This window comes from Engystomops pustulosus, chromosome 11 (genome assembly GCF_040894005.1).
Source record: "Engystomops pustulosus chromosome 11, aEngPut4.maternal, whole genome shotgun sequence".
Taxonomy (NCBI): Eukaryota; Metazoa; Chordata; class Amphibia; order Anura; family Leptodactylidae; genus Engystomops; species Engystomops pustulosus.
In genome coordinates this window covers 56,823,623-56,848,568 of record NC_092421.1, presented here as the reverse complement: position 1 = coordinate 56,848,568, position 24,946 = coordinate 56,823,623, and the positions used below count along the sequence as shown (strand labels likewise).

The window sequence follows — 24,946 nt, the reverse complement described above, 5'->3', positions numbered from 1 at the left end:
ACTGTAGAGATGGAAGTGTCAGAACTGTTACCGTGCCAGAGCAGGAATTTAGCCGACAGAGGGAGTCCTTGCATCATATTTCTACCAGTCCTGCACAAATTGTTCATTCCGTGGAATCCATTCAACATACAGGATCGTCTCCACAGCTTGAGCACGTTCCTTGCAGCCATCCTAAAAGCAGTGGCGTAACTAGAAGCTGATGGGCCCCAGTGCAAAGGCAGTGCCAGGCTCCCGAATATAATGTATGGTTCATATATATACGGCCGCCGTATATATGAGCCCCCTATAGGCCAGCAAGGATCAAATGGAACTGTGCAGTGCTGCACAGTTGCGTACCCAGGGAAAAGATGGGGCATGTCCTAACTTTCCCCCTAATATGGCACCGTGTATCTATATGGAGAGGGGTAGGCACCCCCTCCTCCTCTCCCGTTTGTCTGAATGTAGCCTTACATCGAGTTTTAAGAAAAAATGCTCAATAATTCCATAGAGGATACTAAAATAGACGCGTCACGAGAAGAGACTGGATCTCGTGTACAAGGCACAGCCGAGGCTCAAGATGCCTCTAAAAGTCATATAGACTGTGGGTCCTCCTTTTACTTGTTTGAGATTTCAGCTTTGTTCTTGTCTTTTATGCATGTGAACCCCTTATTGATTGTACAGCACCATGAAATTATTAAATAAATAATAAAGGTTTGAGGAGAACTTTTTAACCCCTCAAGCTCCTTTTTAACAAACAAATGTGTTCAGCTCAATGGACTGTGACTTGGTCCGATCACTAAGACTGAACACATTGAACCGGACAGGACAGGAGTCCTTGAATTATACAGAATTATCCATCTAGGGCTCCTTATCTGATATCTGCAGCAACTGCAGCACCGGTACAGGATACAGTTGTTACAATAGCAGTTTGGCAGGCAGTGAGTCCTCGCATCATATATCTATATGATGCAAGGACTCCTGCCCTCTGCAATGTTTTTAGCCTGTGCGATCAACCCAGCAGACCTATGGCATTGTGTAGAGAGGACAGGAACCAAACTTTGATTTCCAATATGATCTACACTTAACCTCAGCAACATCCCATTGTTGAGTGGCAAAAAGAATCACTTTATTTAAAATAAATAAATTTTGACATTTTGGTCAGTTCAATGTATCAAAAACTAAGTGTAGTTACAAATTAAAGATACACTTGAAAGCCGATAACGACACGTCCAGTGCCCTGAGAAAGTCTAAAGTCCAATAACTAGAACCCCCTGTGTTGAGGTTTGGGGGATTAGTCCATGCACTTGATGCTAAAGCTTGTCCATGATGATCTCATGGGAGGCTGTTGCTAGGGCTGTCAAGCCGGTGTAAATGGTTGATAGGGACGAGGCATCAAGGGTCGATGTTGTTGCCCACAGTCACGGTCACGGAGGGAATTACACAGCGACAATGAAATTGTTATTCTACATAATCTGCTCTTTGGAGAGCCACTGGGGGAAACGGGCCGGCCTCAGCATGCCGCCAGGGCTGTGATCACAGAAGCGTGCTGGCTACAAAGATCGTACAGGACTTGGCCTTCTGATCTGGGAACTCCAGCGCACCAGACGCTAATCTGCTTTATCAGCTATTTCGCTGACACAAAGGTGTTTACTTATTTTAACATCTCCTAGGACTCTATTTCTCCTTTTGTGTGGTCTTTATCCCCCAACAAGGTTTTAGCCCAGATTACAGATGGTGCCTCAGATCTGTGACACCGGATCAAGGAGCAGAGAGTGACAAAATAATGGAGTCCGACGCATGAATCTCATGTCAGATCCCATTCTCTCGACTTAATGTATATCGCTTGTAACTTACTTAAAGAGCAGGTGCTTTCGTCCCATTGTGCGGCGGACAAGAGGAGCAGTTAAATTATCGAACAAAGTAGAAGATTATGATATTGCGTTATTTGGCTTCATTTTCCCCTAAGCAGGTCATTTAGACGCTGTTCCCAGGGATTACCCGGCCATGATTAGTTTTTGGTAGTAACTGTGCAGTGCTAATAATGGGCAGATGAGATTACCCAGCTGATACATTCCAGCATATTGTAATGAATGGTAACGCACTCCAAAATAATGCCCTTCACAAGAGCCGATTGTAAAGAACCAGTCAACTACAATACATTGAAGTGGCTACTTATTTTTATTACTTGAGGCTTTTAAGTTGTTGTAGAATAGTGGATGGTGAAGCTCCTAAGGACCTGTAATTATTTATGTAGTATTGGATCCACTCAAAAGAAGTCAAATATGAACTGTCTTGTGAGTTTCTAAAATATATGTAAACTACATTTATTAAAAGGGTTTTCCAGGAATTTTATTTGATGATTTATCCTCGGGATAGGCTACCAATCTCTTATCAGTCAGGGGACCTTATGTCCAGGGCTGGCTAGAATTGGCTCTGTTTGAGTGGCCAGAAACTACTGTACATAGACATTGAGGGCCGATCGGAGACTTATGTATCATTGAGAGATCGAGGGCCGATCAGAGACTGATGGATCATCCAGAGATCGAGGGCCGATCAGAGACTCATGGATCATCCAGAGTTCGAGGGCCGATCAGAGACTGATGGATCATCTTGAGGATAGAATCCAAATTCTTGGACAGCTCCAATAATTCGGTTAAACTGAACATGATTCGAGTTGCAGCCTAAAAGAATGACTTTTACATAGCGCAGAACAAAAGTTGAACACCATTGTCTTGGACACCACTGATTGTACCATTGTCGATAACCCTAATAAAATTTTAATGAACACGAAATATTTCTGGCATATCAACCATAGATTGAGAATACCCCTATAAGACTACTCTTGGTAAAACTCATTACCTCAGGGGTAAGAAGAGCCAAGAAGAACATACCAGTCATGCCCCATCCCTATGCACTTTACTTAGAAACTCTTTCGACAAGACTACTCCTTGTCGATGTGTAGGATGCGTACAACCTATCATGGCACAAGGTCAGCTTACTGCCTGCCATACTCGCACCCATGAAGCTTGTGCCTGGTACTACCCCCAGCCAATAGGTATTTAGCCCCTCTTCTACAACAAACCACTAAAGAAGGGGGCCTACCCCCTAAAATATTGTTTTTATTGAATTTTGGGGGAGGTGATAAGTTTAAGTGTATTTACTACTGTGAGAGTTGATTAGAATGAATCGGCAGTATGTGATACTTACAGTACAACTGCCCATTATGATATATGGAGAGAATAGGATCAATAACTAGATAAGAGTTCTGATATAAAATAGTTTGTTCTTCTAAATATTGTACATGTAACAATGTAACCTGAGCAATGGCCGAATTCTACTTGGGGAGTCCAAGCGTCAGCAGGTTCTAGAGTGTATTGGAGCAAATACACATTTTAATATGCAATGTTGCTGCCTAAAAAACATAAAGTTGGATAGCTGCCTCAGACACCTGCTTCAGGGACCAGCGCGGAGGATGGAGACAGCCTTTCAGTATGAGAAGCATATGTTCCAAAGATGAGACATATAGGCATCTGGTTTAATAAATATTACTGGCCTTTCCAGTATCCGAGAAAGGAAAATGTATTCTCTGGTGATATTGATTTATGGCCCATGGTGAGATTAGATTAGCTGGTGATGAACATTTTCCTGCTCTATTTATTTGGACATTCAACTTGTCGAAGCCAATACGTCTCTTCTAACATTGACCATAATCTACACTAAGCAGTAGAACATATTGTTGTTACAGTGACCAATATTCCATATCTGTATCTGAAAGGCAAAGTCATATTTACCATGTGGGTAGAAGACTGGAAAGACGCTGCTTAGGTGAGCATCTTCTTCCATGTACCTCCACTTCCATTCACCATGAAGGGTCATACTATAAAAGTTTGAACGTAGGGGTGGATGGATTGGGTGAGGATTTTCTTTAAGCTCTCAGAACTTTGGACCAACGCATGAATCTCATGTCAGATTCCATTCTACTACAAGAAGAGTGAACTTCTGGTTGGTCGTCTTCCCGATCCGTAACCCCTTGTTCAATTTCTCCGAGTAATCCATATGCAGATACAGGCAGTTTATATTTTATCATTGTAATCCCAGACAGAATTTTTTTGGTCTCTGTGACAATTGGATTTTAAAAATGTTGGATTGTCATAAGAATCAGGATTAACAATAACTCTTCACTACAGACACATCTGATAACTGTTATAGCTGTTTATTGTAGCCTAGGACTAAAGCACAATAAATTACTGATATCCAGAGGTCCGTTTGTAACTAGGGGTCGTATGTAAGTCGAGTGTTCTTAAGTAGGGGACCGCCTGTACTGTACACAGAAGTAATATCTCTACCTTGTCTAATTTCAGTGGAGAGCTCATGAACTGCCTTGGGACGGACTTCAAAAGAGGTGCTGGCGTTTTGGATGTCTTCTATGAAACTCCCTCAATTCTGCTGTCCTGCGGCTATGATACATACATTCGATGCTGGGATTTAAGAACAAGCTTCAGGTAAATTTGGTGAATTTGGATGATACCTGAATATATTTGCATGAAACTAACTTAATTTCATTATTTTCTTAAAGGAAATTTACCATCAAAATCAAGCTTGATAAACCAGGGACATTACTCATACATCCAGGCACTGTGACTGTGGTAATCTTCTTATATTTGTTATCCGAGGCGGCCCTCCTTCTAAAATCAACTTTTAAATTGATGCTACCGAGCCAGAGGAGTCCTCAACAGAAGCCCCTATTGCTGTAGCCTCACAGACTGGTACACTGTGCAGGAACCCCCTCCCCCCCCCCCCATCCCACTGCAGACAAGAGGTGAAGTGCTGATGGAGCAGGGGGTAGACAGTGTAACAACCTGTGAAGCTACAGCACAGAGTGGCTCTGGTTACCCCACCCGAGCCCTAGAGGCTTGTTAGAATGATTTCAAAAGTTGAGGCCATGGATAACAAATATAAGAATTTTTGTGGATCTAAGAGTTCCTAAACTATAGACCAGTGATGGCAAACCTTTTAGATGCCGAGTGCCCAAACTACAACTGAAACCCACATATTTTTTGCAAAGTGCCAATTCAACAATATAAGCAGTAATCTATTACTCCCTGCTCTGTCACAGGTTTAAATTGTATAGGCCCCTGAGGACACCAATACAGTAGAAATAAGGAGAAGAAGTTTGGATTATCATTGTAGCTTCCTTCTAGGGTCCTGGGCTGCCTGGTATTGCAGGAGGCCTTGAGTCCTGTCTGGCGAACTCTGTGTTGGGGTTATGCCACGGGTGCCCAAAGAGAGGGCTCTGAGTGCCACCTCTGGCACCCGTGCCATAGGTTCGCCACCACTGCTATAGACAGTTTGATTACACGGATTCCTCCTAGGCCCACACGTGTGGTGACTAGGATGCCTCCTGAGACCTCCACTCTGCTTTGTATCTCTCTCTGCAGCCAAATTTAATAATGTTTCAGTTTGCACTTACGATGTACAAAGTTGCAGAAGATGAATTTATTAATAACCGTAACATTTATATTATCACACCATCCGAGGTCTGAGAAACAGATGAGGGAGTCAGAGGCATCCGAGGAATGAGGAATCACACTCCCACTGCAATTAGAAAATAATTTTAAAATAACTTTTAATTACGGGCGTTGGCGAGGCGCCACGGGGGATCTTCATTGTTGGGGCCTAAGTGCAGCTGACACGTCCAGTTTCCGTACTGCTACATGCTGAGAACACTTATTCTTTCTTGGGCTACTTTCATTTTATTGAACAGGATCTTTATTAGTAATCTCCTCACGGATTGATTACAAGTTACTTTTAAGATCATTGTCATTGTAAAATTGAAAAGAAAATGTAAAAATTTGCATGCACACTGTCCAGTAGTGTCACACAGTAGTAGTAGTGTAGAGCCTTTGCTCCCTGGAGCAGCTACTCCACGCACCATTAGCCTCTGCTGATAATTTGCATATTAGCTAGATAAAGTTTGCTTAAAAACTATCATAGGATTAGTTAAGTGAGATTAGGGTTTAGATTATTAGGGTTTCGGTTATAAGGAACCTACTATCAGATCTACCTTCATAGGATTTCTGTTGGTATGTTCTCTTGAATGAAATTCTGGCTGACTGTAGCCACCACAAGAGGGCGCTAATGAGAATCCTGCAGACCTTTTTTTTTTAATTATTGAATTTGGTTTTTAGATGTCTAAAGTGAGCTCTTAAAAGGGGGACTCTCATCAAGGACATGGAATATCCCAAATGTCTGATTAATGTGTTTCACAGCTTTTATCTTGAAAATGTACGTTAGGGAGTGGAGAGTCGATCACAATTGTGTGGCTACATCCATCTACTTCGGACAGACTGCTGAGTTCTGAAGGGAACCTGATGTGCACACTATTGTCTATGGGGACTTGGGGGAGCCAGAAAAAGAGCTGATGACCGGTTCCCTTTAAAGGGGTTGTACCAACTTTTAATTACCAATTATCCTTTGCCTAGTGTATCGTCAGAGCCCCCCACAACGCACTGTGTTCTCTATCTCTCTCTGCGATTGAGCAGAATTTTAAAGCGTAAAGCGCCATAAATAAATCCTAATACAATACAGAAATTTAAAAAAGATTTAGCTCATTTAATCCGTCTAATGCCATAGCAATTGCTGGTGAAGTTTTCCTTTCTTGAGGCAGATGCTCTGGGCGGTCTATCCTGGGTGTATAATATATATGAGCAGCGCTGGCGGCCAGCAGTGTGCAGCATCCAGCAGCTCGCAGCTATTGATTGGGTACATTACCACTTAGCACAGAGTCAGTGTGACTGCACATAAGGTCAAGGGGAACACTTTGTTTACTGTCAGCGTCCTACATTAATGGGAGAAGGACAGGTCGGGTCTCCATAGAATTGATTATCTTTCAGCCATGGGTCTTTTCTGCCAGATACTAATTGGTCTTCCTGCTTTTCACTTATTGGGATAGACAAGATGTCAGACGAGTGAAAGTGATGCCATCCTATTATAATTTATTAATGCAGATCCCTGTAGAACACTAAACATTCATAGGTAATGTCAGATACTCGCACCCCACCTTATCTAATGTACAGATCACAGCTGGGGGGCTCTGGTACCCCAGAACAATTGTAGCAGCAGGGGTGTTGTTTCACATCTTCTCAGCTTTTGATTTTTTTTTAGCCCTATTATAGCAGAATATTCACACCAAAGCTTACAAGTTTTTTTTTTTTTTTTTAATGCTATTGGTGTAGGAGCCTGGAACTTTAGGTCCCCAACTTTCTCATAAAAACTGGAGTCTGGTTCTGGTTCAGAGAATAAGATTTTACATTGGTGGTTGATGTCTACAGGAAATAATGGAAGGGTTTGGGGTCCACAGTAAATCTCCAAATAGGACCTCAACTAGGGCACAAGGTCCTAGTATTTGTCTGCCAAATTGTCACTGGGAGTTACGGGTGCACTGATCAAGTCAACTGATTGTAGACTGATTTATATGGCACCCAAAAGATGTCGCCCTCCCCACCGGTCAACTATAGGCAGTCAATGGTAATTCCGGGAAAACCCCATTTTAGTAGACATGTGGACAACAGGAGAAAACACAACATAGAATAATCAACACAGAGGTTTTCTGCCACCAAGAGTTGGTGGTATCCAGACATTGTTGGCCTGGGCTAGATCTTGGTGATGGACCTTAGGCTACAGAACTTCTCTGCTAAGATGCTATTGGTCATCATATCTCTTCTCATGGCCACCACCTGCTCAGGAAATATCTTGTTGGGTTGAGTTTAATGAGGATATAGCCTGCGGGAGCGTTACCAGGGAGAAGCCGGACTGAATCCCACCAGTGTTCAAATTAACACAAAAGTGAAACTAAATTATTTTGTTTCACTAGTAATAACAGAAAGTCACGAAATAAAGGAAATCTACTGTCAGAATTCAGCACGAATAAACCAGGGACATTACTCATGCATCCAGGCACAGTGACTGTGGTAATCTAATATTTGTTATCCATGGTCTCCTTCCTTCTATAATCTACAATTATGCTAATCAGTCTGAAGGTCTCTGAGCTTTGTCGTTACCAGAACCCTTCCGTATTGCAGATTCGCAGCCAGTTACACTGTATAGAGCACCACTCCCTCCCACTGTGCTGAAACATCCTCTGCTGCATTGAGATTGCATAAGGTGGGTGGAGGGGGAAGTGCTGGGGGAGCAGAAGGTAAGGGGGGACAGTGTAACAACCTGTGAAGCTACAGCATGGAGGGGCTCTGGTAACACCCAAAGGAGTCCCATAGATATATTATCATTATTTTATATTTTAGAAGGAATGAGGCCCTAGATAATAAATATAAGAAGATTACCACTGTCACGGTGCCTGGGTCCATGTGTAATTGTCCTTTAGGAGAAGATTTCCTTTAGGAAGTGGATGCTGTGAGGTGCGATGTGAGATATCATCCTCGCTTAGAGACCCTGTGGTACAGAGCCAATGGAACGTTTCCCTCCTGCAATGAGATGCTGCTTAAAACACTATTGATCGGCACACAAAGGGTACTAAGGGATTTCCTGCTTCTCAGCTGCGCTTGACCTAGAGTAAGAGTGAAGGAAATATAATCATCGATACAGTAAGTTCCCTCCGTGTGGAATGTGTCCCCCTCAAAGTGCTGGGGGGGGGGGGGTCAGTGCCTGTACTGAGGATCCATTGCACCTGGGTTATTTCTACTTTACACTGACCCTGTATATATGCATAAGGATATAGTGTATTGGCGGGCGATAGGTCTTGTATTCACAGAGGACTATATTGTAACACACATTGTATGTGATATATAACATTTATACTGAGTCTTTGTTGTATAGACTGGTGCAGGATGAACAGACGCAAATACAAGGAGAAAGTGGCCGCCCCTGAAATGTTTTACAAATAAAAAGGCTAGAAGAATTTTGTGCCAGGGTTCCACATGTGTCAACCCTATCGGTGATATTATATTATAAGCAAAGACAGCATCTGCGGTCAATACATTACAAGTTTCCATATTTTTCCCGTTTGTTCAGGAGATGTGTCGGCGAGTGGGAGGAGCCCCATGACAGCGCCCTGTACTGCATACAGAGCGACGGGAACTACATGATCTCCAGCGGGTCATCGTACTACGGTGTCGTCAGATTGTGGGACAGAAGAATGAATAGGTGTTTACAGGTAAGATCCCTCTCTCTGTTGTATGTATCTAAAACAAGGCATAAATCCTGCTTGACGTAGTATCTGTTATAATATCATACATTGTAGGCGGGGGAGAACCTAACTCTCTGCTGCCTGAGGCGAGCGACTTAGAATGCGCCCCCTCCGTCCTGCCCAGAAGTAATATATCAGGTTCATTTTTAGTGAATGGGTTCTCTATGCAGTGTCTCACACTTATGCTGACTTTGGGTGTGAAGAGACACTATTTAGGTGTCAGGTCCTGCCTTATAGCAGATGACCGCACCCTGATGCTGCCCCCTATCTTGCTGTAGATTGTGCTGCCTGAGGCAAGAGGCTCACCTCGCCTCATGAATGTTGCACCACTGATTTTAGGTAACCTACTTAGTATTCTAAGTAGAAGTTCACTGAAGACCACAGCAGAGGCTTGTGGGTACTTTAATTTTATAATCTGGTCAGAAATTGTGAACATGTAAAGGGGTTTTCTGGGTTGTTCATATTGATGACTTATTCTTATCTCACCAATATCAGATAGGTCAGGTTCTGATACTCGGCACATCTTTTCCCCCTGATTGTCTGTTCTTTGTTGCCTCCAGCACAGTGGATGTTGCAAGATGGCTCCACACACTGTGTAGTGGTCATGTCAGGGCACTGCAGATCTGCTCCCATTCACATAAATAGGAGTTTGGTTGTAGTGACCTGATACAGCCAATATTCAGAGAATAGACCTATGTTCTTTACACAGTCTTTGACCCCTTGTATCCGAATCCCGTTTTTCTAGGTTACCCCATGTGTATGGAATATTTTGGTATAATTTTTTCTCTATATATCTTCCAGTCCTACTCGTTGTCATCTCCCACCAGCAGCCCGGTGTACAGCCTTCGATTCAATACGTGTCACCTCTACGCCGCCCTGGCTACATCATTGCACCGCCTGGATTTCACTGTCTCCAGCAGCCAGGTCACAGCCTTGTAGTCCTCAGGAACTTGGCTTTGACCTTTTTAACCTACACAAAGAAATTCCATGTTGAAAGAGCCTTAATGGTATATGCAGAGCACCCAGGTGCCTTCTGTATACAGCGTCCTGTGTTCTTATAGAAGGCTCCTCACGTACCCAATAAACAAGGGGAGCTTTGTTTTTTTTTTGGTTTCCCCCCCCCCCCCAGCACGGCCATGAGTCTCCACCACATTTATCGTGGTTCACACCAGAAGACTAACCAACATGACGAAATCTCTGTTAATAGAAATTTTCTTGATTCACACTGGGTCTGATACCCCCTTATGTCCTAGTCTTGCTCACACAGCTGCTGGGCCTGGAGACTGGAGTCTAGAAGTGAGTTTGTTCCCGCACTTGCTGGATTACCCGGACTCAACCTAGAATTTCTGAACTGAACAGACTTGCTGAGCTCAGTAATTTGAGGTTCAGTCCTGTAACTCGTTAATGCACACGTCTTTCTCTGGACGTAGGCTGCAGGAATGTCATTTTTAGCTGGTTCCAATAGCCTGTGCTAAGCGGATGGCTTAAAAATGCCTTTGTCAGCATTCTGAATCATTTCAGTAGTTTATTAAACTTTATTTCACATTATTTGGCTCCCTGTCGGCAGAATATGGTGCTGGAGGGGTTGGGGGAGTGCAGCTGCAGTAGCCTGTGTCTCCTATCCTCCTCCACACTTCCTTTCGTGTGCATTAAAGGGCATCTACAACCAGAATGAAGGACTGTATGCAAATAAGCCTCAGATGCTCCAGGCTCCATTAACACCTATGGAGCATGGAGCCCCTCAGGCTCATTTGCATACAGTCATTCATACTGGTGGTAGATGCCCTTTAAGCAGACAATGGTGGGAGGTGGATAGGGAGACACAGGCTGCTGTCCTGTCCCCATGGACTCACCACATGCTGCTGGCAGTTAGACAAATGAAATAAAATTTTAGAGAGTACTGAAATTATTCAGAATGCTGACAAAGGCATTTTTTTAAAATCAGCATAGCATAGTCTATTGGAATCTGTCATAAGCTTAAAAAAATGACATTCCTGGTCACAGGTTCACGTTAAGACTGATACATTGAGACCAGCCCGGCAGCTTGGTGAATTGGTTTTATTCAAGAAGGATTTTCATCATGTGAATGTATAATACGTGTTCCTATTCAGTGTCAGCAAGCAGAAATCTTATACTTGCAGTTTTTAATGCATTTCTGGAGCTTATTTCCTCAGCTATTTCAGCAGAAAATTTGAGTATAATTTGACAGATGGGTGTTACCATTAACCTTCCCAAAGAGGGGAAGACCCTCCCTGTAACACCCAGTTGTCAATTTATGCATAAATTACATGAACAAGGTAGAAGAGGCACAAACATAGATCTTACTCCAGAATTATAGGGAACATGTATGTCCTAGAACACATATGGTCCATATACATGGGAGGTCCGGATCACACGCGGCTCCTTCACAAGCTGCATTGATGTCGCTGGGATCATTATTATGTAGAAGGCCCCTGTGATCCTTGTAGGAACGCTCCACACTATGGGGTTCTGTGTGTGATATGAAGAGTATATGGTAACATGAATCTGATGATTATATATGGAAATATCTATATGACAAAGAGATTTTCTTCTTTTTAAATAAAAACTGATTTTCTTCCAAGTGTCTTGATTGTTATTTTTGGCTTCCCTGACTTGTCTAGGTCTCCTCCCTTGTGTATTTGCACTAAATGTCAGTGTTTGATCGTACTGCTTTGGTTTTTAAAGGGAATGGGATTTATTTATCATTAGGCGGCTGCTTGGGACAGTTCTATGTCGGTTATTGGATCTCCACTACCCATCAGATTCATTAAAGGGGCTTTGGCCCTTTAATAAATGTTCTTATGGTCTATTATCTGTCTGGGATTTATCTTTCAAAAAGTCCCAAAAAAAGTCTCAAAATGCATAAAATGTCCCAGCACATACAACAGCAGGGAAATAGAGTAACTATGAGACATGAAGTTGTGTATCTGGCTCTGCACTAGGATTAGTTCTATGTTTACACCTTATTAATGAAGAGGTGAAAGAGGAGACTGTGAAAAGTCCCAAAAAACCTCACATTTTTTACGCCTTTTTTTTTACACCAAAAACCAACAATAAATAACCCCCAATGTGTCTGTCGCTGGCACATTGTAACAGATCTACAGAAATAAGACCCAATGCTGTCATGGCTGTGTCATGTGGTGCTCTCTGAGTCGATTAAAACAATGATGTCAGCGGCTATTAACCAATTGAGGGTGCTATCGGTAAGTGTTTGCTGGATTATGCAAACCACATGTCTGCAAGAAGAGGGCTCAGTCCTTGAGACCTCTTCACATTTTTGTTAACGCTCCACGACGTATATGTACATCATGGAGCGTTAGGAGGTTAATGGGCTAGACAGTGGTCCCCTATTTATTTTTATTAACACAGGGACAGGGGCGTAACTAGGAGAGGCAGTGTCCCATAGCAGATTTCTTCCCCCTTACAGGCAGTAACTGTATATTGTATAGTTGTAACTCAAGACACATTTGTTTTGGTCTCTGTGACAATTGGATTTTAAAAATGTTGGGTTGCCATAAGAACCAGGATTAACAATAAAGCTTCATTACAGACACAAACATTTATACACTCTTATATACACACATGTATATACTTATATACCTCCTCTCTCCCCGTCTGCTGGTTTATATAATCTGGTAATGTAACTTTTTTACTTGTCACCATTAGATTTATTATCCCAGTATTTTGGACAGATGGGCATTATTTGCAGTATTATTTCCTGTGAGTGTATTCTTTCCTGCCCACTGTATGTTCACTTTGCTACAATTGCATACATTTTATACCATAACTGAATGGGTTTTTAGCCCTTGGATATGAACTGTTTTTTATTTGTTTTTAACCCCTTATGGAATTGTTATAAATAAAGTACTGTAATTTCCTTCTTGCATTCATTCTGACATATTGGTATACAGCATATACACACCACATATACATCCATACATATCATATGTACACACACATACAGCACACATAAATACAATGGCATATACACCATGCAACATATACAACACTCATGCAGCATTTACACACCCAATACCCCAGATGCCATGGCCCCCTTACACTGCGGGCCTCATAGTGGCTGCTACCCCATAGGTCCTTCCAATGGGCCAGTAGCAGAAGGAGTGGGGATTGTGATGGGAAGGATTGACAGTCTTGCACAATGCATGATGGTGTTGAAGGGAGTTTCCCTTACATGGGTTGTCTGGAGGTTGAAAAACATGGCTGCTTTCTTCCAAAAACAGCTCCTCTCCTGACCATGGATAGTTTGTGCTTTATTCATCACTATGCAGCTGAGTTGCAATATTGGTGCAAGCTATGGTCCGGTGTGGTGCTGTTTTTGTAAGGAAGCAGCCATGGTTTTTAACCTGTGGACAACCCCAGAAGGGCCTCCACCACATTGTCAGTCAGCAGCCATTCCTGCGTCCCCTTGTGGCCCGGGACTAATTGGTTCCTGGCCTGGCATTGTACCGTGGCCTGGTGTTTGGGGAACTCTAGGATATGGAATGGGTTGCTTCATAATTCCCACACACCTGAAGTTTTTTCCATACCATACAAAATGATGGCACAATTCTACTGATAACTCTCCCCCTATAGATTGTAATTGGCTTTTATTGTCTGGATGTACAGGAAGTATACGGCTTGCAGATTCAATGGAGTACGGGCAGGGGCGTAACTTGAGGGGGTGCCGATGGTGCGGTCGCAACCGGGCCCAAGTGGCTTAGGGGGCCCATAAAGTGTCACTTTCCTTTATGAGAAGACTAGTACTATAAACAACACATTATAGTTGGGGGGGGGGGGGGTCTGGCACAGACTTTGCACTGTGGCCCATCAGCTTCTAGTTACCCCACTGTGTACGAGATAAATAATTGGATACGTTTTGAAGCTTGGAAGTAAATGTTTCCTGATACGTGCCATAATTCCCTCCAAAATCATCTCTTCTGCTTCTGTGAGGTTATTGATCAGCCATATATAACATTGTGCCGGTTCCCCTAGGACCTAGGTCATCACATGTTATGGCCTATGAGCCACGATAATGGGGCTGAACTATTCAAACACTCATTTCCTATCAATAGATCCAGGGGTCTCGGGACTCGTAAATTATATGATGATTCCCATGAAAAAGTGTCCAGCTTATTTTATGATGTCTCCAGAATAGGCCGCATCTGACAGAATTATGTTGCACGCAATATGTAAGGAGGATGTGTTCCTCAGCAATAGAAGTTTATGAAGATTAGAGATGGGGTGGAGTCTGTACATGGGACATTATGCCGTTTGTTAACATGATGAAACTGATTTAGATTGTGTAACTGTATGAAACGGCCACCAAAGTTCCTGTTATTTAACAGAAGATTTTTCTACATTCTTAGGAATCGGGTCTTATAATGCCCCTGGGTATCTTCTAGTTTTACGTGACCAATACACCTTGGATGCTGTAGCTGGTTGGTTCTGGTCCAGCCGTGACTCCTCAATAGCCTAGGACCACCCATATGACACTTCTCCAGTAGTTTACCTATTAGCAGTATGGCTGAGATTTAGTGGCCGGAGATCAAGCAGCAAGTGAAAGATTCTCCTAAAATGTTTTTGTCGCCTTCAATGTTTGTGTGCAGGCACTGTGAAGCATCTCCCTATACTTTAAACTTAACCATGTCTGACGGTGTCATGCGACAGCAGGTATCTGGGTAAAAAAAGTTTGGACATAATTATTTTCAACATACCCAACCCCAGATTTTAAAAGCATCAGGAATTTCATGGTCCAGATATTTAATGGTGATGGAAATCTATTCATGTAGGCTCAAAGTGTTTTTGCAAAGTCATAACAACTGGTGCTGAACCCACCCACCAGCTGCATTCACACGACGTATGCCCGCCGTACCGTAGTACAACGGGCATACATCAGCGAGGGGGAGAGCGCCGTGAGGCCATTGCGATGTATGGGGGACGTACACTCACCGGCCACTTTATTAGGTACACCATGCTGGTAACGGGTTGGACCCCCTTTTGCCTTCAGAACTGCCTCAATTCTTCGTGGCATAGATTCAACAAGGTGCTGGAAGCTCCTCAGAGATTTTGGTCCATATTGACATGATGGCATCACACAGTTGCCGCAGATTTGTCGGCTGCACATCCATGATGCCAATCTCCCGTTCCACCACATCCCAAAGATGCTCTATTGGATTGAGATCTGGTAACTGTGGAGGCCATTTGAGTACAGTGACCTCATTGTCATGTTCAAGAAACCAGTCTGAGATGATTCCAGCTTTATGACATGGCGCATTATCCTGCTGAAAGTAGCCATCAGATGTTACAGGGTACATTGTGGTCATAAAGGGATGGACATGGTCAGCAACAATACTCAGGTAGGCTGTGGCGTTGCAACGATGCTCAATTGGTACCAAGGGGCCCAAAGAGTGCCAAGAAAATATTCCCCACACCATGACACCACCACCACCAGCCTGCACCGTTGATACAAGGCAGGATGGATCCATGCTTTCATGTTGTTGACGCCAAATTCTGACCCTACCATCCGAATGTCGCAGCAGAAATCGAGACTCATCAGACCAGGCAACGTTTTTCCAATCTTCTACTGTCCAATTTCGATGAGCTTGTGCAAATTGTAGCCTCAGTTTCCTGTTCTTAGCTGAAAGGAGTGGCACTCGCTGTGGTCTTCTGCTGCTGTAGCCCATGTGCCTCAAAGTTCAACGTACTGTGCGTTCAGAGATGCTCTTCTGCCTACCTTGGTTGTAACGGGTGGCGATTTGAGTCACTGTTGCCTTTCTATCAGCTCAAATCAGTCTGCCCATTCTCCTCTGACCTCTGGCATCAACAAGGCATTTCCACCCACAGAACTGCCGCTCACTGGATGTTTTTTCTTTTTCGGACCATTCTCTGTAAACCCTAGAGATGGTTGTGCGTGAAAATCCCAGTAGATCAGCAGTTTCGGAAATACTCAGACCAGCCCTTCTGGCACCAACAACCATGCCACGTTCAAAGGCATGAAATCACCTTTCTTCCCCATACTGACGCTCGGTTTGAACTGCAGGAGATTGTCTTGACCATGTCTACATGCCTAAATGCACTGAGTTGCCGCCATGTGATTGGCTGATTAGAAATTAAGTGTTAACGAGCAGTTGGACAGGTGTACCTAATAAAGTGGCCGGTGAGTGTATATATGTCCCCCATACGTTCGTTTGAATGTAGCCTTAAACTGCTTCAATGGACCTTTAGATGTGTATGTGGGCCTCCTAATGCATCCTGAGAAAAGATAAGATGGGAGATAAAGATCGGCCATATGTATGAAGGTGTCCTCAGCCAAAGTCTATTCCTAGACTTACTTTTATTCATACTTAAATTGTAAGCCAGGAACATACTCTTTGGATGGGTTACAGAACATTCTAGACCCTACAGGGTCAATCTATTTCCAGTTGTGGAGACATTAGGATAGAATTATGGCCTTCTATCCACTAGCGCATAGGGTTATTAGCTTTTCATCCCCTCCTCAATCTACTCTATCTTTTTTACTAGAAGTCAATGTGGGAGAACTTAAAACACATCCAAAGAAAAGTTTTGTGAAAACAGGATACCACTGACAAGACCAAATTGTGTGGAGCTCGAGATCCATCATGTGAAGTTGTGCACCATTGTCAAGAGGTCAGATGTAAGGGAGCAAGCAGTCACCTGAAACAGGAGCTCATCAGATCACCACTGGATAAAGACAGTTCCCCTTCTTTATCTCCGTCAAAAGCGTAACATGACTCCCAAAATGAATTTCGTGGGACTATCTGGCCTCTCGGCTTTGGGGCAATATAAACATCTTGAGAAGAAGGGAAAAAAAAAAAACAAATAACTTGACTCCTTCCTAATATTGAAGTGTTTTTACCAAAGTGTCTGAAGTATTTGAGTAGACGTGTCGCGGTTGCATCAGATAAAGCTGTGGTTTTGACTAAAACCTTTGTGTTTTGCTCCTGTAGAGTCCAGGGATGGTCACACGTCCCATCATTTGTCAATCAGACTTACCATCAAGATATGTGGGGATTCAGCTCTCTGGGAATGGAGATGCATTACTTAATGGTCTGCTGCTCACTATTAGACACCTAGAATAGAAGGAATATAGTGGAGAGAAGAGGGACAGCCCTAAGAGGAGATCAAAGGAGAACATGAAGACGAGGCATGTCTATGGATTGTTCAATGTACTGGATACTTTTCCCACATTCTTCTGAGGGCTCAGAGACGTCGCATATTTGGCAAAGTACAAAAACTGTAGGACTTTAGTCTATTCTATAGACGTCAGATCTGTTATCATATTTTACATATTCTTCAAGAGTAAAATAGAATTGTCACCACAATTTACCTTCCTGAAATAACTGCTATATGCATCTGACCCGAAAGGATCCATCTCTAGAGGTAAATTGAACCTGAAGAAGGGAATTGTCTGTTCCTGAAACGCGTCGTACACTATTTACGGCACCTCGGTATCAGACCTGGCTTATTCGATGGACATATAGGGGCACATTTATTTACCCGTTTAGCAGAGTTCACAGAAAGTGCATCGTCCGACTCTAATGCACTGTGCTGAGATTCACTAAGATTGTGCGCCCGATATCATGAATGTGTCGCTTCCCCGCTGAGGTCCTACAGAGTTCACCATCTTTTTAGTGGTGCATCTAAGTGTTAGGGCTTGCAATACAATTTGAAAGTTAAATCCTGCCCTCAGTCTAAATCAGTCGGACTGTCCGATGGCATGCATAGCTGCGCCTGAAAAAGGAGGCGCTTCGACACCCCCACATCGCAACGCCCCCACTACTTAAATACTTGAGCAAGCTATTTTACCATTGAAGAGCCTGCACAGTCCGAAAAAAGTGCGGCGCAAAGCCTTAGTGTGATGACTATTCATCTTTACATTAGAATTCAGGGGACGTAGAAGTCTGAGCACCCATAGGACACTAGAACCCATCTGGATGTTATACATAGACTGGTCAGGGTGAGCAGAACCATCTTCTCTTTATTGGGGTTGAACCCTAATATAAAACTTTATCAGGGTAAGTATAAGACCCTAATAGGGTCAAGATATAGAAATTTCCCTGGTAAAGTGTCCTAGTAGCCATGGATCACGTGACCCCTAGCAGTAGGACTCTGGACTTCCTGTGACGTCTCTTTTCCTGCTGATTCTGGCGCATGAAGAGTCATTACTTTTTGCACTACTCTCATATCAGTGGTAAGGGGGGGGGGGGGGGCAGATGTCAATGTGGGGATATGTGATGACTGCACGGCTCCCTTCATCCACCAGAAGGCAGCAGCACTTCAAAGGACGTGTGTGACCTGTGGCCAGGGCCGGCTCCAGGTTTTAGTAGGCCCCTAGGCAGTGAACGCACTTTGCATTAAAAATTCAGAAATTAAAACAGTCTCCTGCTACTTATATTTCCTGCTACAGCCCCCCCCCCCCCCCCCCCCCATGGTTGTTTTATATACATCCTCCCATTGTTATATTATAACCTTGGTGAGATTCTGAGATCCAGCCTGGTGCACCCCCCCCCCCCCCCCCAGTAGCTCAGGGCCCTGACACTTGCTTGGGTATGCCTGCGGCTCCCGGGGGCTGCACAGAGACTTTACTGGGGTAAGTATAATAAGGGTGACCCTATTAGCATTTTCTATGCTGGCAAGTTTCTTATTAGTGGCCAACTCCTTTAGGGACTTGCAGAGTGGAGCTAGGGGGGCCATAGTGTACCAGGAGCCACATGTCTTTTTGGGGTCTCTATTTTGTAGCTGTTACCATCTCATCTCCACCATATGTCAAGCAAATGTATTAATGTATGAAATGGTGAGTAAATTTCTTTTGGGAAGGAAAGCCTGGGAAAAGTAACCCTTAAACTTCGACTTTTCACTGATACTTTAAAGGGAATGTTTACTCATCGATCCAGGCACTAATCTAACTCTATGGTGAAATTATATTTGTTATATAATCAAAAAGCAACTTGTAAAATTATGCCAATGAGCCTGAAGGGAGATTACAGCAGGCGGATTAGGGAAGTACTGAGGAAGCAGACGGGGAGGGAAGGGGAAGACAGTGTAACAGCCTGTGCAGAAAGAACTCAAATCTTTTAACACACCAAGAAGATCTGCTCATTAGCATAATTAGTGTTATTATATAAGTTAATTTTAGGAGGAAGGAGTCCATGGATAATGAATATGAGATTACTACAGCCACGGTGTCTGGATCTATGAGTAAGTGCCCCTGGTTTATCATGATGGATGTCTAGGAGCCCCTATGGAGATCTGTTCTAGGGCTTTATGCATATTGTTCACTTCTTGTGTGTCTCAAATTCAACTTCTCAGTTGCCTCCAACACATTGGAAAGGTACGATTTCGGTATTACATGTGTCCTAGATTTGGTCCATCACACTAAAAGTTTGAGCCTTCTTTTCCTTGCACTTAGTTGGCCAACTATAGAATATTAACTTGTGTCATAGGGAGGCTCCCGCCAATAATAATTCTGTGTTACGTTACAACTTCTTTTGGCCACGTCCACGTTTGAGCCAAAGAAAATCTCAAGCCTGGTGAATCAGGTCATTACTCTTAGCGAAAAATATAAATACATCTTTCTGAAATACTTTGTGCCAGCGTTTGGGTGCATAGTACTCCAGAAGACAGGCAGCAACCTGAGTGAATGTGACCCAGTAAGGTCATTGGTGTGTTATAAAAGTGAGGGGCTTGTATAGAGAATATCCTGGACCCTGTTTTGGGTGTTATTACCACTCGTTTAATGAAAGAAAAACCCACAATGGTCACAGAAATAACTTGAATCTGACAAAAGTAAAAATAAATCACATTTCTGATGTGCCTTGCCAAAAAGTTTGATTTTAGTCTCATCTGTCCAAGAACATTCTCCCAGAACCTATGTGGCTTGTCAACCTGTAGTTTTGCAAAGTCCAGTCTTGCTTTTTTTATTATATGTTTTCAGCAATCATGTCCTCCTTGGTCGTCTCCCATTAAGTCAACTTTGACTCAAACAAAGACGGATGCTGCGATGTTCCTTGAGCTTTATTCTCTTAGAAGTTTTGTGGGTTCTTTTGTTACCATTCCTATTATTCATCTCTTTAATTTTTTTTATCATTTTTTCTCCTGCAGCCACATTCATTGGCTACAGTCCTATAGATTGCTGTATAATATGTAAAATTGTAGTCACAGGACCATCAAGCTGCTTGGAGATGGTCTTATTACCTTTAAGCTCCTGAGACAACTCAATCCTCTGCTTCCTCTGGTCCATGTTGAGTGTGGTACACACCATGTCACCAAACTGCACAGTGAGTAGCTGTAGCCATATATATAGTACAGTGAGTTGCTGTATCCTATATACAGCACAGTGAGTAGCTGTCCCCTATATACAGCACAGTGAGTAGCTGTACCCTATATACAGCACAGTGAGGAGCTGTAGCCCTATATACAGCACAGTGAGGAGCTGTCCCCTATATACAGCACAGTGAGTAGCTGTACCCTATATACAGAACAGTTAGTAGCTGTACCCTATATACAGCACGGTGAGGAGCTGTACCCCTATATACAGTACAGTGAGTAGCTGTAGCCCTATATACAGCACAGTTAGTAGCTGTACCCTATAAACAGCACAGTGAGTAGCGTAGCCCTATATACAGTACAGTGAGTAGCTGTAGCCCTATATACAGCACAGTGAGTAGCTGAAGCCCTATATACGGCACAGTGAGTAGCTGTACCCTATATACAGCACAGTGAGTAGCTGTACCCTATATACAGCACAGTGAGTAGCTGTAGCCCTATATACAGCACAGTGAGTAGCTGTAGCCCTATATACAGCACAGTGAGTAGCTGTACCCTATATACAGCACAGTGAGTAGATGTAGCCATATATACAGTACAGTGAGTAGCTATAGCCCTGTATACAGCACAATGAGTAGTTGCATCCTATATACAGCACAGTGTAGTGGCGTAACTAGAAGCAGAGTCTGTGCCAGGCCCCCGACTATAATGTATGGCTTATAGTACTAGTCTTCTCATATGGGAAAGTGACACCATAAGGGCCCCCTAAACCTCTTGGGCCCAGGTGCGATCGCAACCTCTGCACCTGGTACAGTTATGCCCCTGGTACAGTGAGTAGCTGTGCGGGCAGAGAGGGCTCCGCCTCCTAGGCAGCACCGTCCGTGGTGGAGATATCATTACTCCGCCTCTCAGCTTAACTTAGAGTTACTATGGTGACCAAGACGGAGGCCGAACTCGGGGGCTGTATTAAGGTTGCACGGATTCCAGAATTTTGAGGGCGATTTGATACCTGAAAAAGTATCACAATACTCGATAAGATACTTCAAGAAAAAAAAAGGATTATCTGAATGTTAGCGTGCGGTCACATGGGGTGTTTATATTGCATTCAGAAATGTGATGCAAAATTCTGTGGGCGGGGCTCAGCCTGATCACATTTACATTTCCATTGAAACACATGCAATCAGTAGCGGTCACCAGTGATTTGCCAGGAGAAGTTTAGTGCTTTATGACTGTGTAGTGGATGTGTTGTAATGGTTATCCTGGTAATGTTAATATAAATAACTATACTAAATAGTATCATTGAGGGCTCATGTAGACCGGTGTTTTTGCTTTCCATGTGCTATCCTTTTTTTAAAGATGGCAAACGGACTCACTGTTCACTATGGGTCTGTTCACATGTCCATTTTTTTCACGGAGGAGCAGATTGTGAGAAAAAAATTGCAGCATCCGTTATTCTATGCAACATCCATAGAAGTCAGTGGATCCGCAAAAAAAATGGACGGCACATGCTTGACATCCGTATGCAGAGTGTTATTTCTTCAAATGTTGCTAGGCAACCAACTGGGTTCCATATGTGAAAAAAACGGATGGCGAACGGATACAATATGGACTGATCACAGACACCACATTTTTTGAGATAAGCAGCACCAACGCCCGTCTGAATGATCCCTTATTTGCCTTATACATTTTTATTAATTTAGTTTAACTGTATTATATGCTTTATAATATTATAATCTCCATAATACTAACCTCAATAATAATGCTAATAACAATCTCCATAATAATAATATTAAATAAAGTCCTGCCCACCATGGAATTTGAACCCTCAACCTCCACACTCCACCTGCCATAGAGATACAGGACTGAGCCTCTATCCACTAGGTTATAGGCTTAGTGGTTGCCTGTAGGAGAATTTTATGTAACTAAGAGCTTCACTCTTACACTGTGACACAGGCTCCACGGGATCTCAGAGATAATTATTGTAATTATAGAGAACTTTTGTCTGGGGAAGCCCTGTGCCACAGTGTAGGAGTGAAGCTCTTAGTTACATAACATCCTCACATAGACAGCCACTCAGCCCATAGCCTAGTGCAGTGGTGGCGAACCTATAGCACGGGTGCCAGAGGTGGCACTCGGAGCCCTTTCTGTGGGCACTCAGGCCATTGTCCCAATACCACTAAACAGGACCAAATACACCAAATCTTCCTACAGTCCCAAGCAACTTAAAAAATACTGCTCTCAGCGCCATTTTAAAGCGACATTTCATTGGCTGTTTGAAAAGTGAGACAGTACTGCAATGTCTTTGGAGGTCCTCCTGCTGGACCCACCATTCTTCCTGGAGAGGAGCTACAATGATGGTCTGAATTTGCCCACCTCTATTGGTGGCCTTAGGAAGACAATACAATTGTTGCACAGGTAGCAATAAGTTACTGATTGAAATGCCATGTGGGCACTTCCTGGTAAATAAGTGGATTTTGGTTGTAGTTTGGGCACTCAATCTCTAAAGGGTTCGCCATCACTGGCCTAGTGGATAGAGGCTCCATTTCTTATCTCTATGGCAGTTGGAGTCTGGAGGTTGTGGGTTCTAATCCTGGCCTGGGCCAAAGTTTATTTGATTGAGTTAAATAGAGACCTTCTGTCTGGAGAGTCACAGTGTAAGAGTGAAGCTCTTAGTTACATAAAATACTCTCGTAAACAACCACTAAGCCCATAGCCTAGTGGAAAGATGCTCTGTCCTGTATCTCTGGCAGTTGGAGTGTGGAGGTTGTGGGTTCAAATTCTGGGCTTGGCAAAAATGTATTTGATTGAGTTAAATAGAGACACTGTGACACAGAGCTCTGCCAGACACAAGGTAAGAGTGAAGCTCTAAGTTACATAAAATCCTCCCATAGACAACCATTAAGCGCATAGCCTAGTGGAAAGAAGCTCTGTCCTGTAACTCTATGGCAGTGGCAGTGGCAGTGGGAGTGTGGAGGTTGTGGGATCAAATCCCAGGCTGCGCAAAAATGTATTTGATTGAGTTAAGTAGAGACTTTGTGTCTGGGGAAGCCCTGGGAGATGTAAAGACTATATATGGACATTTGGAAGCTACACCCTATATACAGCAGAGTGGGGGGTACATTTATAAATGTACTTGTGCCACAACAAGTGTAGCAAAAACGCTGGGGGAGATTTTTTTAATCTGTCCACAACAGAATTCTGTTGTCGTTTGCACAAAAAAAGAAACTCTCTGTACCGCATTTATGATCTCCTACTGCTAGTGCGCCAAAAAGGTGTGGCCTAAGTAAAGGGGCGTGACCACCAGACAGAATTTTGTCCTAACTTTCTGGGGAAAAGTAAACCAAGTAATAGGAAGTGCAGAGTATGACTAGACTGTCTTATACTAGGACAGATTTATCATCCTGCACCAAACACATAAATTTGGTGCAGGATAAGACATTCTAGTCTAACTCTGCACTGTCTAACCTCAGGACACCTTGATAAATCTGCCAACAGGCTTGAAGTGCTTGCACCATATTTATCAAAGGCTTTTAGACCTTTGTTTTGGCACTTTTCCATCTTGTCTGATTAAGGGGCGTGACCTTTGGGAGATGGGCGTGGCTTCATGGGAAAGGGGCGTGACCTACGGGTGCACAATTTAGACCAACAAAAAGTAGTAATCGACAGTCTTGATACTGCACCAGAATTTATCATCACAGTGATAAATCTGGTGGAGCAAAAGACTAGTGTTTTCCAGCCAGAAACTGGCAGAACCTGAGACATTGATAAATCCCCCCCAGTGAGTAGCTGGGGACGCGCACATTTACTAAGAGTCGCGTGCTGCACTTTTGTCGGACTGTGCATGTTCTTCATGGCTAAAACAGCTTGCACAGGTATTTAAGAAGTGTCTGCGCTGGGATTGTGTTGCACGTGACCTTTTGAGGCGCTGCGCCCGTGGGATACAAGTAGGGGTCATGCCGCCTGACGGTCCAACTGATTGGACCGAGCGGCGTATTTAACTTGCTAATTATGCGCACGCCCTATGTTTAATATGCACCACAATAAAAAATGTCAGACCAGTACAGGGAAACAACACATTAATGATTTCTGGCGCACGATTTTAGTGAATCGCCGCACACAGCATTATAGACGGACAATGCACTTTATGTGAACTCTGGTGACCTGATAAGTAAATTGTGTAGCTATAGCCCTATATAATAATCAATAATTATTTATTTATATAGTGCACACAGAGCTCACAATAATATCAACCTACCAATATGTTTTGGGGTGTGGGAGGGACCCCACAGAAAGAGCATACAAACTTTTTGCATGTTGCAGATGTGGACCTGCATGGGACTTGAACCCAGGACCCCAGCGCTACAGGGCTGTAGTCAGGGGCGGACTGGCCATAGTACCCACCGGGAATTTTCCCGGTGGGCCGGTCGGTCCTGGGCCGGTGTGGGGCCGGTGCGGAGC

The 24,946-nt window shown here is 43.4% G+C and overlaps 1 protein-coding gene across 2 annotated transcripts in view; it reads left to right on the top strand.

The window, feature by feature from the left end:
* Positions 1-11,784, top strand: part of FBXW4 (F-box and WD repeat domain containing 4) — a 109,081-nt gene extending 97,297 nt beyond the window's left edge. Inside the window, exons 7-9 of one of the 2 annotated variants that reach the window (XM_072131361.1) lie at positions 4,341-4,481; positions 9,007-9,148; positions 9,983-11,784. In XM_072131361.1, the coding sequence (XP_071987462.1) occupies positions 4,341-4,481; positions 9,007-9,148; positions 9,983-10,120 (421 nt within the window). In that variant the 3' untranslated portion in view covers positions 10,121-11,784. Of the gene's footprint in view, positions 1-4,340; positions 4,482-4,555; positions 4,749-9,006; positions 9,149-9,982 lie in introns of those variants that run through there. The other variant, XM_072131362.1, reaches the window with a different exon arrangement.
* The last annotated feature ends 13,162 nt before the right edge of the window (positions 11,785-24,946 follow it).